Below are 14,705 nucleotides of genomic sequence, written 5' to 3'. Positions count from 1 at the left end.
ACTAACTTCCCATCCACCCAGCTTGTTTGTACTACAGAATCACCACTGATCAGCATGTTTGCTCATAAAGCAGCTATTATATCCTTCATTCACTGAAGCCTTCCAGCTTTTGCAGATTGTTTCTCTAGTCAGTTACTGAGCAATTACAAGAAACTAATTCCTCATTTACAAAAATCCCAAGTGATTTAATTTATTATATTGATAATAGGGCTTTTCAAATGACAATTTCTTCTGTCAAATGTCAATTTTTTTCTGGCCTTATTTCCCAATTTCCCAATCTATAAAGTGGATTTGAAACTTTTTTTTTTTTTTTTTTTTCTGTTTTAAAATTAAGAGGAAAACAGTAGTAAAAGTGACAACCTTTGCACCACCCTGATTAATTTTACAGTGCTCTTAGTAAATCCCTTGCTTGGCCTTCAGACACTCTTGCTGAGGAATAAAAATACCATAAACCTAAAGTAAAATAGAGAAATAACCTCAGTTTCAGCTATCTCACACTAAATTGCAGGTATGTGTGACTGAAAATTAAAGTAGTTCACAGTGATGGCCTCTATTTGGCTATACAGTAGAAGACTAAAAATAATATTTGTATTTACTTATACATGCACTTCTAAACATTCTGGAAAAAAAAATAAAAATAAAGGTGAAACCTTCAGAGTTGGTAAGCCAATGCCAAAAGGGGGGTGGGGAGCAGAATGTGGAGCTATAGTATGACTGTATGGATTGTGTAACAAATAAAAAATTAATGCCATTAATAAAGTCTCCCGGCCTAGCTGATGAACCTGCATTTGAAATGTCTCTTTCAGAGTAAAAGGTCTTTAGGAGCTACAGGTCCTTAGAGGTCTGCATGCATTTGGCAAAAAGAGTTAATATAAATGAGTCATGACTCCCTTTCCATTACGCAGCAATTCATTTAAATATGTAATTTTTTCTTTTGGTAAAAAAGTAGTATTTTCGAGTTGACAACTTATGTTCCTGCATGGTCAATTGTTTTTTTGTCAGAAGTTTTCTACTGAGCACAGTGTGATAAAAACATTCTAGTTTAACTTCATATTCAAACACTAAACGGAATCAGCGCTCCTGGTGCTTTTCTGAAGTGTTATATTAGAGGGTTACCACTTCACACATAGAAGGAGAGGTGCTTTTTGATACAGGAGAGCCGAGTAAGGTCAGGAGTAACAATCCCTTACTCCCTCAGTGACAAGGGCACGGCCGCCATCTCCCCTCCCTCAGACCTCCCCCTAAGCCACCGCCGCGGGGCAGGGACCTGGCCCTCGCCGAAGTCTCGCGAGAAGACGCCCAACGGCCACAACCGCGGCAGTTGGGCGTCTTCTCGCGAGACTTCGGCGGCCGTTACCTGTGGTGAGGCGGAGCACCGCCGCGATGGAGGCGCCGCTGAGCGGCCCGCCGGGGCTGTCCACGATCGTGGCGGTGAGGCGCCGTCCTCTGGGGGTGAACGGGCTGGGGAGAATGCGCTGCCTGCAGTGTGTAACGGGGACCTGCTCCTTTTTGCGTGGGGCAGCCCGCGCTGAGGTGCTTGGTGAGCGGTGCGGTGTGGGAGGAGGGAGGCTCCAGCGGTGCCCTAATCTCCTTCCGTGTTGTTGTTTTTGTTTGTTTGTTTGTTTGTTTGTTTTCCTTAGAGAACGGACTGGTCCGAGCCCTGGCTGGTGGGGCTGGCGGTTTTCCACGTCCTCTGCTTCCTCATAACTTGTTTCTCCTTCCAGCACTACCGGGTGCAAATTGGGCACTTTCTCTGCATGGGTGAGTAGTGCATTCGTGGTTCCCTGAGCTCCTCGTCGGGGGATACAGGGCAGGTGTCTTGCTCGCACTTCCTGTATTTTAGTGACAGTTTCTTGTGCAGCCCAGGGCTTTGTGATACGTTTTGCAACAGATAAAGTGTGTACAAAGTAGTATTCTTCTTGTAGTAGTAGTAGTATATATATCTATACGTAGTTGATTTGCCTGTTATAGAAGCTGCCATGATCTATAAATATTTATGTATTTATTTAGCTTCTAAGACTGTACAAAGCAGAGACTTGAAACTTTTTGACCGTAGTGAGAATCTGGGATAAATGATTTTTTTGCATGGTTGCACGACGTGCAACCACTTCTCAGGAAGAAATTCAGAGCAGCTTCCTTCTGCTCTGCATTACTTATGCTGCAGTTCAGTAAATACAGTCAGCTTACAGCTGGATTCATTTTTGGAGCAGGTTTATCATATGCCTCACTGACACCTGTGATAGTGGCACGAGGATGAGCAAGACTGATTCTAAAAAAATATTATTTAATCAACTGGGAAAACTATGACTAGGAGGGAATTACTATCTTTTTTTTTTTTTTTTTTTTGATTCAAACACTGTGCAATACGTGAGTGGTTTCTATAAATGCTTAAGTGTGAATTCATAGATGTACTGCAAATGTTTAGTTCCTTAACTTCAAATAGTAGTCCTAAATACAGAAATGTGAGACCAGAGCATCTAAAATGATACCTAAATTACATTCTGGTTACTGGGAAGTTCTGTTTTTCTTTTTTTACAGATGTAACTTAGAGGGAGTCACCAAGAAGATTGTTAGAAATAGTGCTGTCTTCTTTCTAGATCGTTTGTTTTCTGAGCTGTTCCTGTAAACTCAGTTAAGCAGGATTTCATGGTTGTTTGTCTGTAATATAGCAAGTGATCACTGTGTACTTGTTAGTAACTATGTGGGATTTTACTTTAGAGCTGGGATGATCAGGGGGCTGAAGAACAGCCTACAAAGAAAGCCTCTCCTACAAAGAAAGGTTGAGAGAGCTGGGGTTATTTCTTGTAGAGAAGAGAAGGATCCAGCCTTCACGTACCTAAAGGAGGCCTACAGGAAAGCTGGGGAGAGACTCTTTGTCAGGAAGTACAGTGACAGGACAAGGGGGAATGGCTTTAAACTAAAAGAGGGGAGGTTTAGATTACAGGTGAGGAAGAAATTCTTCACTGAGAGGGTGTTGAGGCACTGGAACAGGTTGCCCAGAGAAGCTGTGTATTCCCTGTCCCTGGGACTGTTTAAGGCCAGGCCGACTGGGGCTTTGGGCAACCTGGTCTGGTAGCAGGGGTTTGGAAGTACTTTTAAGTTTGGAAGTATCTTTAAAGTCCAATTCAAGCCATATTGTGAAATACTAAATGTGCAGTTTGATATTCTGATGGTCAAGGAGTTGTATACACATCATACACTACATCTCTTGTATATATGGCAGAACGGATGGCAGTTGTATTTAAATAATTACTGAATCTAATATTTTTTTCTTGTACAGTGGGTTTAGTGTACTCTGCCGAATATATAAATGAATTAGCAGCCATGAACTGGAGGTAAATATTTACATTTTCATATTTAAATGGATGTCCTACAAATATTCTCTTTTCATATATATCAATCCCCAAAAAAAACTTAACCTAGAGTCACCCATCACTAGAATAGGATGGCAGAGAATTTGTTGCATTGTTAAAATACGTCTGAACAAAACCGTAGAGTGTGACATGGTTACCACTTTTAAAAATATTCTTTTTATTTTTTTATAGCTAGTGTGTATTTATTGCTTAAAATCACAGTCTTTTTTATTAAACCTGCATACCAGAGTTAAACTAATAGTTTATTGTCATAAGAACTGAACTAATCATTTTCTGATATAACTGAAAATTGTATGTTTAACAACACTTTCTGCAGACATCTAATTTTAAGTCTTTATGTTCCACTTACTGCCTGCATGGCCTAAGTAGCAGCTTCTCTACATGTTACTTCTGTTACGTCTTCTAATATGAGGACACAAAATGAATATTTAAAAGTCATCTCAAACACTTCAGGATAAGCTTGACTTCTAAGGCACAAATATATCTCTGGTTGTTTTATTTGAGTCTTGAGCAATAAAACCATAAGAAAGGCTGGTACTGTAGTGAACATTCATAACTGATAACTTACTGACACTTCCAGCTTCATGCAGCTGGCCTGTATTTGGGGATCCCAAGAATCTGTAACGTACAATCTGTGCAATGTCGATGTTGAATGGTGTGAAGACGTAACATTATGTGAACTATGTTGAATAAAGCTTCCTTCTTAAATTTCTTCTTTATTTTTTCTTCTTTCAGGCTGTTTTCTAAATACCAGTACTTTGATTCAAGAGGAATGTTTATTTCACTGGTATTCTCAGCACCACTACTGGTGAATACTATCATAATTGTGGTAGGTTTTCATTTATACAGGTGGTGCTTTTTTTTTTTAAACTCACCTGTATACATGCAATTAACAATTTAATTTACCTACTTTTCAGGTCAACTGGGTTTACAGAACTTTAAATGTTATGACTGAACTGAAGACTCTACAGCAGAAAATTAAAGCAGAAAAACAGAAGAAGAAGTGAAAGGGTCTAACACAAATTTTTTGATAATTTAATAATACTTGTCCATGCAATCAGTCCTACTGCTTGTTCATGCAGAAGCAGCAATTTTCTTTGTCTGATGTCAATAGGGACTTTGCAGCCTGTGGCTGTGGACAATGACAAAAGCAGGTATCTACAATACATCTGGATTTCACAGTGAAATTGAGAAATCTGGTCTTACCAGGTCTTTGTGTCATTTGACGTCAGCTAGTTTTCATCATGACCAAGTCTGTTAACATCGGTGAGACACAACCTTCCAGTTTCTGTTTGCCTATGTAACTTTGTAACTGTCTTAACCATGTATTTATCCAGTCTCTTGCTACTTGTGCCAATGGAACTGCGTTGTGAATTCCAGTAAATGAGGAATTATGCTCAGAATGCCTCAGGAATCCATGCTTCTGTGAAGCATTTCATTTGTCTATAAATCAAGTTTCATACTTCCTGTGTGTATTGTATGTCAGTGAGTAGTTCTGACGAGTAGCATTTTATAAATAAAACTATCTGCAGCATTTTACATTGAGTTAACTTGATTTTTGTAAGTCATTTTTGTTCTTTGTTTCCTAGAAATTGCTGGTTTGCTGATATCTTGTACCTAATTTACATACATCATTCAAATCGTGATTTTAATGCAATTACATAAATATATTTTTCTTAAAACTTGATGAAATTTCAGTAATCTCTTTTCCTTTTTAAAACAGAAGGGAAGAGGAAAAACTTCAGGATGTTCAGTATTATTTTATTAATCTTGTTTAGGTTTTTATGCTTAATTTTTTAATCTACTAGAAATTAAAAAATGGTAAATACAAAGAAGACTTCAGTTTTGCTTAGAGTTACCTGTTTTTATTTGAATAAGGAAAATTGGGGGCTGGAGGGAGTATAATAAGAGTCCATACATTTTTAGTGAAAGCTGCATCTGGAAGTGTTTAGTCATCTATGTGGAGACCTCTGTATAAAATCAGTTTAGTGATGATCTAACTGAGCTAATGTCGTGGTTCCGCTCGAGTGGGCAGCCGAGCTCCACCACAGCCGCTCTCTCACTCCCCCTCCTCAAAGAGGAATGGGGAGAAAATATGTGAAAAGGGCTCAAGGATTGAGATAAGGACGAGAAAATCACGCAATAATTATTGTAACGGGCAAAACAGACTCGGCATAAGGAGATAGTAAGATTTATTGCCTACAACTAACAAGCGAGAGAAGTGAGAAAACAAAGGAAAAAAAAACCCAAAAGCACCTTCCCCCCCATCCACCCTCTTCCACCTCCTCCCCCCGAGCGGCGCAGGGGAACGGGGAATGGGGGTTATGGTCAGTCTACAGCACTTCTCTGCCGCTCCTTCTCGGTCACTCTCGTCCCCTGTGCTGTGGGGTCCCACCCACGGGATGCAGTCCTTGATGAACTGATCCGGCGTGGGCTTCCCACAGGCAGCAGCTCTTCCAGAACTGCTCCAGATATGGGTCTGTACCTTGGGGTCCATCCCTCAGGAGAAAACTGCTCCAACCTGGCTCCCCTACGGGCAGCAGCTCCTGCCAGATCACCTGCTCCTGCGTGGGCTCCTCTCCACGGGCTACAGGTCCGGCCCGGAATCTGCTCCGGCAGGGGTCTTCCACAGGCGGCAGCCTCCATCGGTGCAGGGCCACCTGCTCCACCGTGGTCTCCTCCACGGGCTGCAGCGTGGAACCCTGCTCCACCGTGGTACTCCATGGGCTGCAGGGGGACATCCTGCTTCACCATGGTCCTCACCACAGGCCGCAGGGGACTTCTGCTCCGGCGCCTGGAGCACCTCTCCCCCTCCTTCTACACTGACCTTGGTGCAAGGCTGTTCTCTCACTCCCTTGACTCTCCCGGCTGCTGTCTGGCGCAGCGTTTTTTCCCTGTCTTAAATATGCTCTCACAGAGGCGCAAAACAACATCGCTTATTGGCTCGGATCTGGAAAACAATGGGGCCCTTCCCAAACATGGGGCAGCTTCTAGATCTTTCTCACAGAAACCACCCCTATGGCTCCCTGCTACCAAAACCTTGCCACGTAAACCCACTACAGCTAAGAGTATTGTAATGTGAAGAACAGTTGAGTATGTAAGGCTAGATTGCAAAAGCAGAACACTCGTAAGGTTTTAATTTTGCCTGTGATTTTAAAAAATCATATAGTTTTGACCAAATTGGAATTACTGTTAATAAGCAGGAAGATAAGCAGATGCATATATATTCATGGTATGTGAGCTTCGCAGTTTAGGGGAGAGTGAAATGTTCTGGAGGGTTTCACAGCATTGTGGAAACGCAGTGCACTGTTGGCCTGGGGTCTGTTTCTTTAATTCTTCCATGGATTAATTTAGCATGGCTCTCCTTAAACCTCTGCCAAGAAATGCTGACTGCTGAGGTATTTATATACTAGCAAACTAAATAGATGCAGGTTTGGTTGTTGTCCCATAATCATCCATTCTTTTGTGACTATTGATGCAATTTTGGGCAGTGTCAACTCACACTCCTCCGTGGAAATAACTATAGTGGTCTTGTGGAGATCATGTGCCTTTGGGTTATGGAAGGAGAAAAAAAACACAACACTTATGAAGGAGTGAAGAGAATCTATCCAGATGAATGCAAGGTAGTATATAGCACCTGTTTTCAAGACCAGAGAACAGACCTGTTTGATTTTATATGGATAGATGTAGTCCTCCTGGTCTGGCTTGGAGAAGTTAATTTTGCTCTTACAGTTTGATGGGGGAGAATTATGGAATGTTATGCACGAACCTAAGCCTAAATGTACAGATGTGCTCCTGACCTTCCTTATGAACTGTTCTGCAGCAGTACAAATGCACAGTTGTTCTAGTGTCACATCTGTAAGTGTCACTACTGTCACAAGTGACACTAGTCACTAGGGTACTTGTGTACCCTGCCGTACATGAGATATGACCAGTTGCTAACAGGTTTGGGCTTCATGCAATTTATGAGTTCGATTCACAGTAGATGACACGGTTCAGAGCAGCATATTCTCTAAGGAAGTTTCTTGCAATGAAAAACTGCTTGCTTTAGTTCATCCAAAGCAAATCTTCCCCAAACACTTCAGTGTTTTGTCCTCTTACTTGTGTGAGGTTGGAAAGTGAAATTCCCTCTTCTGCAGCTGTGAAACTGGTGAGCAATCAGAACTGTCTTTCCTGGTGTAAGAGACATAACAAATTTTCTGTATTGCTGAGTTTTGTATTAATCTAGCTTGGCACAGGATTTATGGATAGAAGAAATTCTCTGTACCTTTGGGGATTCCAAGCGAAATAAAAAATTTCGTACATATTTAAGTTCTTTCATCTTACCTCAGTGTAGTTGACCTTTCAGGCAGTATTTAATTACATGTAGCATTAATGTAGTAATATTGCCATTTAATATAAGATCTCAAGGCACCACTCTAACAGTTAAAGTGAGCCCTAGAGTTGGAGCATCAGGGACTTTATTTGTAATTAGCAAGTAAAAATCCATTTTGACTGTATATTATCTGTTAATTTCTGATACCACTAACATAATGTGGTAGGTCGTAGGCAGATGATGCTTAGTATAGAAAGTATCAGTGTTGCATATTATTTTTAGTCCCCTAGAAGTAATGTTCAGTGAGAATATAAACAGCTCCTAATTCCAAAATCTTACCACTTAAAGGACAAACATTTCAAAGTGTACACTTAATTGTAAGCACGATGATTTTACAACTTCCCTGATTTCTGAAACTCTAAGTAAATGTGACAGTAGAATACACTGTTATCATATATGTGATTGTCTGAAAAGCATTCCCATTTTCCTACATTGCAGGAGGACTGAAACTTGTATCTCAATTGACCTGCAACTAAGCTTGCCTGGAAAACTCTGTTTAAAGAGTTATGTTTAGAAAAAATATTTGAAGTAAGCATCTAGCTGTATGAGAAATGACCAGAATTAAGCAAAGCAGGCTTTTGTTCATTGTATGACTGTTTTTATGAAGTGGCAGCATAATAACATAACAGCCTAGTTGCTGACAAATGAAAATAATTAGACAAATGAAAATAATTACATTGTGTTTTCAGAGATCTTTGTCTACTTAGGATTTTGTATATATAAGTGAATGAGATCCAAATATTTATGACTGGTGGAATAACCTTAATTGGGAGATCTGATTTTAGGTTGTTTATGGAAGAGCCTGTTTGCTTATTCCAAAATGGAGAAGAAAAAAAAAAATACAGAAAAGCTGGTAGCTGCTCAGTTGGATCCTTTGGACAGCGAGACTAGGCACAGGTGATTTGTTTCTGGCTCTGTATATCTTACAGGCAATGACTCAAATCTTTATCTTTCCACAACAACGCACAAGTGTCAGCCAGTGTGGAAAAACATTAACGGGGGAAGGAATATTAGCCTGGCAACTTTTTCCTAGTAGAAAGCAGTTTTGTTGCATGGAAGTCTGCAGGGACCGAGATTAACAGAGTTTAGTTGACAGACTTCCTGGAGTTTAAAGTTTGCTGTATTCCCTATGGAAAAGTAATAAGTAAAATGAAGTGAGTTTCCAAGAACTGGAACCTAGAGTTTTCTCTTCTTCCATGTTCGCTGAAATGCTGTATCTTCAGGTGAATTTTCCCCTCCTTCAGTCCAATGAATTTCATTATTCTCGACAGAATGAGTGAATTTCAATAAGGGACCTTGAATGTATAGGAATATTTGCTAGCTCAGTAGTTTTTTGCTTTATTATGAAAACACAGGGGTATATCCCATACACATCATCATCAAAGGCATGGAAAGACAAATTGAGGTCTCTTGCGTTGTGTGTATTCTGAAAACTGAACTTTGAAGGACAGTCTTGTTACTTCTAATTAGCTTAATCAAAAAGAAAGGGATCTGTTTCAAGGAAATCTTTGTTAGATGCTCATATGCTGTTGCTATGAATCCTAAATGGGGGAGTAGTCCCAAGAATCACTCTGTGGGTTTTTGAGAATCAAACTCAAATTCTCCTTTTTTTTTTATAGGAAGCAGGAATCTCAGGAAAAAGAAGATTCTTTATGTGGCCAAGATAGAAAGGAATACAGCTGTAATGTAGGGAATGTTGTGTTTCTTCAAGCATGAACATTTTTTGCATGCTTTTATAATAAAGCTTATTAAAAAAAGGCAAATTGAATTTTTCACTGCAGATTGTTATACCACTTTTATATGTAATGTGAGTTTTCTGAAGCATAGTTTGATATATTGTGTATTTAAATGTTTTTGAAATCTTTAAAGTATTTTTAACATCTTTTAATGCATTTCAATGAAATAGAAATATTGGTGGTTTTCTGTGCGTCTGGGGTAGAGATCAATACAGTTAACCAAGCTTGCCACTGGATGTCACTGTTTCACATGCAGAAATTCAAAGATTTCCATGAGAGCCAGTTCTGTAGTTTTTCACCGTAGCTTCATAAATACTTTGTGCAGCATTTTGTAATGACCAGGAAAGCTTGTACTGGTCCAAAAACTTGCAGTGGTGATGAGCATATATGCTTCCGGAGTCAGGACTGCATTTTGGTTGGTGTTTTAAAGCTTTGTGATTAGGCAAGGAAGTTAAGTATGAGTAAGAAAGGATACTTACATTTACTTATGAAGGTCTTTTAATTAAAAAAAAAAAGTATATAAACTAAAACAATTACATTATTGTGTGAGCTGAAGTAGTCTGGTTGGTGAACTGACAGCTTATTTGAGTCTTCTATCTCTTTCTGATTTCCCTTGCGTAGCTCATCACTACCCTTTAGTTTTACACATGCACTTAAATTCACATGTAGTTATAAATGAGGTTCTCAGATATCAGCAGTCACTTCAGTCTTTCTTTACAATCTGTCAAACAGTCCTCAGCAGTGTTCAAATGCTTGATAATTTTTTTTTGAGAAACTCTACATTTCCTACTTTTGTGTTTACTGCTTCATTTAAATATGAACAATAGGAACCTTTCTTACATTATTTCACAGGTGTAATGAAGCCAGGAAAAGAGCTGTAACTAGTAATGCTTTACAGATCTCCAAGCATTGACTTTAAGTGGTCCCACTGAAATAGTGATCCTGTTTTCTTTGGCACTGTCTAGGGTTATAACCACTTGAAAACAAAGTCAGGATCAAATGTGTTGCCTCATTCATCTGAAAGCATTACAGTAATTAACAAGGCATTTAGCAGAACTGATTGAAACAAGGCACATTTCTTAAAATGGATGAGTTCCAAGTGTCATTTATAACACATGTTAATCAAGCCCTGAATCAAAGTAATACAATCCTATAAGCCTTTCTTCCCTTCTCGTCCAGCAAGGGCTTGAGAAAATGGGTTTGCACAGTGATGTTAGTAATGTTTTCATGTCCAAAGAAGGGCAGTGAAGCTGGTGTGGAGTCTAAAGAATGACTCCTGAGGAGCAGCAGAAGAGCTAGGGTTGTTTAGCTTGGAGAAGAGAAGGCTCAGGAAAGACCTTTACTTTAAAGGAGGATGTAGCTCCCGAGAATGTAGCTCCCAAGCCCCAAGTGATAAGATGAGGGGAAATGGCCTCAAGTTGCTCCAGGGGATGTTAATGTCACTAGGAGATTATAATCTTGTTAGTATGAAAGATTTCTTTACTGAAAGAGTTGTGGGGCATTGGAACAGGCTGCCTAAGGAAGTGATAGTCAGTATCCCTGGAGGTCTTCAAGAAATGTGTATCGTGGTTTATTGGTAGACTTTAGTACTAGGCTAAATGTTGGACTAGCTGATCTTAGAGGTCTTTTCCAACCTAAATGATTCTATGATAATATATCCTGAAGTCATATATAGTATGGTCTACAAGACATCAATCATTTAGGGCCCATAACCGTAGGAATCAATCATTTAGGGCCCATAACCCTAAGATCAGAGTCATGCCTCTGATAACGTTCCCTTCACTTTGATTTAGAGATTAATAGGAATAATTAGCTTCTTATAGCCACCTTTGAGAGTATGTGATTTGTGAGGTTTGTATTCAGGCAAAGGCATCAACAAAAGTCAGGAAATTGATATACCAAACAAATAATACGTTGCTTGTTCAGTGCATGAGGTTTTCATAGCAGTCCAGACAACCGTGAGATTTTTGATTGTTTAATTTGACCCACAACAGTGTTGTAAACTGAGATTGGAAATAGATTTAATGGCTTTAAGGTGTTGATTTTGTAAGTAATCACAGTATTTTCTTTTGAAATCACACAGTCGATGAAAATAAAACAGTCCAATTCTATTTTCTTGTTTCAATTGCCCCAAATCCTAAATTAGTCTAATCCTTCTACAGTAATTATGTATTAGAAAAGAAAAAGAAAACAGGACACAGAACATTCTCATAATTAACAAGAGCCAATTTATTAAAAAAAAAAAAAAAGTTAATGAGACTGTTTTTTTTTCTAACAAATTAGTTCATTCATTTTTACCATCTAAGATTCAGATTAATTAGTAAATAAAGTGTGTGCTGTCCAAGTTTTCGGCTTACCCTGTGTTGTAGGAAAAACAATTTTAACATGAAAATTAGCTGTCTGGCTTTGTGTGAGTGAACAAGGACAGTTGCCATGCTATGTGATTTCCATGTAATTGTCTTTGAAACAGAAGTGTAAAACAAAAACAAAACAAAACAAAAAACTAAAACATTATTAAATGATCTTACTGATTTATCAGTACCTGATATTAAAAGAAAACAAAAATGAAAATGAAGAAAAAACATAGCTTACAGGTTTAGCAAATTCCCTAAATATTTAACTTGTATAAATATTTATATAAAAACATTTAGTAAGATTTATATTTGAAAGAAATATATTGGAGAGTTCAACATGTCTATGTTAGAAAAGAGAAAGCAAGTTCTTCTCCAAGGTCTTACAAAACTTGTGGAATTTATTATTTTCAAGACTTCTATGTTAAGTCATCCAAAAGACTCTGAAATCACAATTTTGACTTTCAAGTGCACTGAAATACATCGGACTTTGGAGTCTGAGATTTTTTTATAGTATGACCTACAAAGTGAAATCAATACAATTGTAAAGTGAATCATAAAACTAATACATTTAAAGACAACATGTCATGGTTGTATCATGAGTGGGCAATACAAACTAAATGCCAAGTAAACAAAAAGTACAGAAAAAAATAGATATTGTATTTTTCAACTTCTTTTTTAATTCTTGTACATGTTAATACACTCTAATATTGACAAATTCTGAACTGTAGTGCTTTAAAAATTGTACTTTTTAATATCTTTACAGTGAAAGATGGAGAACTTGTCCTCTGAACTGTAAACTACCCTCTTTTAGAAGCCTTGTCTGAGACTTAGTAGAAAATGCTGTATGCAAATACTGTAAGAATATTAGTTGCTTACAAGTTTTTTCATTTGTTTTAAACTGCATTTCTTTACTGGTTTTACCTAGTAGTTTATGGGTTAAAATACTACCAGTCAGAATTTTACTAAATTAAACAACACAAAAACTCTCTGTTTTTGTGTATGCATGCCCATTAGTTAGACAAGTATTAATTCAATTCTAATTAACAATGGCCATTACCATTCACTATCATTAACTTAATTCTCATAACCCTTACAGAGTTATCTCATTTGAATTTAACCCAACTGAATGTGATACAGTATAGCTGTATTAACGCGTAAAAATAGTAAAAAATATATATGCAATTGTTTCAATTAAATACGTAATTGTCAATATTAAATATGAGCTAGAAAGCAATCAGTTTTCTTTGTAGCCCTTAGAGGGCTCTATTGCTATACAGCACTGGGAAATAGGCTAATTTGACATCTTAACATATTCTGACATCTTCTGTAATTTAATTTAGGCCTTATATTAACTCTGTTTACATGGCTTTAAGTGTGTGCAGAACCTTCCAAGCTGGTTAAAAGGTCTGATGACGTAGATGTAGGATTGTGAGATGAAATAGAATGTCTGCGAAGCTGTTGGGTATAGATTTACTGGAATTAGAATCACAAATGTGACAAGATTCTCAGTTCCCAAATTTCAAAAGCGTGAGGACTGGTCCACAGACAAAATGATTAAATCATGACTTAATAATGTCTCATCATTTTCTGAATGCTTAACTGTCCATCTAGAGTGTCTGCGTGTAAATTACAGCATTGCAGTGCAGCTCTTTAGCAAGCTCATATAGTTAAAGTGTGTTGTATCCAGACAACAAATCTCTTATGGGGAAAGAAGCAGAAGAGCCCCGTCTTTTCTTCCTTCAGGGGATTCAGGTGTGACTCAGCTTCTTTTCAGAGGCATGAAAACAGCCAAGAGTAACAGTAGCTCCGGCAAAGGATTAGAACCACAGATAAGAGGTGTTTGATATGAAAGGGAAGAGCACGGATGTGGAGAAGTACTTGTACCAACATAGTGACTATGTTTAGTCATTTTATTTTAGTCATGTTTAAATGCCACTAAAAAAATGACATTTTAAAGGGCAAAGTGAGGGGTACCACACTAATGGAGATAGAAGAGACCCGGTAATAATTGCAACTTCACAGATGTTTCCTGTAGGATACAGTGCACAAAGCAAACTGGAAGGGTTCTGGAGTGGAACTACAAGTAAGGCATGCACAGAAACAAATTTGAGTGGAATGAAGTAAAGTCAGATCTGTTTTTGTATGTTTAAAGTATTTAAAAATAATGTTTTTTAAATAAAAGATGAAAAGGCAAAGAATAAGGAGAGGAAAAGCTGCGTGAAAAGAAAAACAACAAAAAAACAGGACAAGATGGTTGTTATAAGACAAGTGGAGAAAAAAGGAGACCTGCTGGATAATATTAGGCTAGATATAAGACAGTTATCTTAGGGAAAAGAGAAATGCACAACAAAGTAAGAAGGAACGTTCCTTGCAGCCTGCCAGCATTCTCTGGGAATGAACTGGCAGATTCATATGCATAAAGATCATCCACAAGAATTCTAGTGAGAAGGGCCAGAATTGTATCGTTCATGTAAGCTCTGCTAAACCCATCAAAACATGGGAATGAAAATTCTCTTTCAGAAACAGCGAACAAATATTTGATAGGTCAGTATTGAGAGTTAAAAGTCATTTAACTTCATGCACTGCCTCCAGCTCTCAAGCGAACATGGAAACTGACCACAAGATACTAATCCTTGTTCGTTTTCTCTGAATTAGGATGTGCTGTAGTCAAAATAATTGCCCCAGCTCAGTTCATCTAGAGCATGAAGAAATTAGCTGTGCTCGTTTTAGCTCAGATTCAGGCAACTGATCCTTTGCCAGGATCAATACTTTTCTTCAGGTTTGCATTTTCAGACTCACCTTACTTGAGCCCTCTGAAGTGAAACCACTGCCAGTGTGACGTCCTCTTCGACAGCCTTTCATGTGC

The 14,705-nt window shown here is 38.3% G+C and overlaps 1 protein-coding gene across 2 annotated transcripts; it reads left to right on the top strand.

Annotated features, from left to right (window-relative positions):
- The first annotated feature begins 1,338 nt into the window (after positions 1–1,338).
- On the top strand, positions 1,339–4,919 carry TMEM18 (transmembrane protein 18). Of its 2 annotated transcripts, none has more exons than XM_084512886.1 (5): positions 1,339–1,431; positions 1,641–1,761; positions 3,281–3,335; positions 4,110–4,203; positions 4,292–4,919. In XM_084512886.1, the coding sequence occupies exons 1-5, from the start codon at positions 1,384–1,386 to the stop codon at positions 4,379–4,381; spliced, it is 408 nt and encodes a 135-aa protein (XP_084369012.1). In that variant the 5' UTR covers positions 1,339–1,383; the 3' UTR covers positions 4,382–4,919. The 2 variants fall into 2 exon arrangements, with proteins under 2 accessions (XP_084369012.1, XP_084369011.1); XM_084512885.1 differs by having other exon boundaries at positions 1,344–1,533.
- The last annotated feature ends 9,786 nt before the right edge of the window (positions 4,920–14,705 follow it).

This window comes from Aythya ferina (assembly GCF_964211825.1).
Source record: "Aythya ferina genome assembly, chromosome: 3".
Lineage (NCBI taxonomy): Eukaryota > Metazoa > Chordata > Aves > Anseriformes > Anatidae > Aythya > Aythya ferina.
This window is presented reverse-complemented; position numbering and strand designations above follow the sequence as displayed.

What these genes read in the sequence shown, in the direction of transcription:
- TMEM18 (XM_084512885.1), top strand. Translation starts at nt 1,384, where the DNA reads ATGGAGGCGCCGCTGAGCGGCCCGCCGGGGCTGTCCACGATCGTGGCG. An exon ending in GTGGGGCAGCCCGCGCTGAG is followed by an intron (nt 1,534 to 1,640) that starts GTGCTTGGTGAG and finishes TGTTTTCCTTAG; the next exon opens with AGAACGGACTGGTCCGAGCC. An exon ending in TTAGCAGCCATGAACTGGAG is followed by an intron (nt 3,336 to 4,109) that starts GTAAATATTTAC and finishes TTCTTCTTTCAG; the next exon opens with GCTGTTTTCTAAATACCAGT.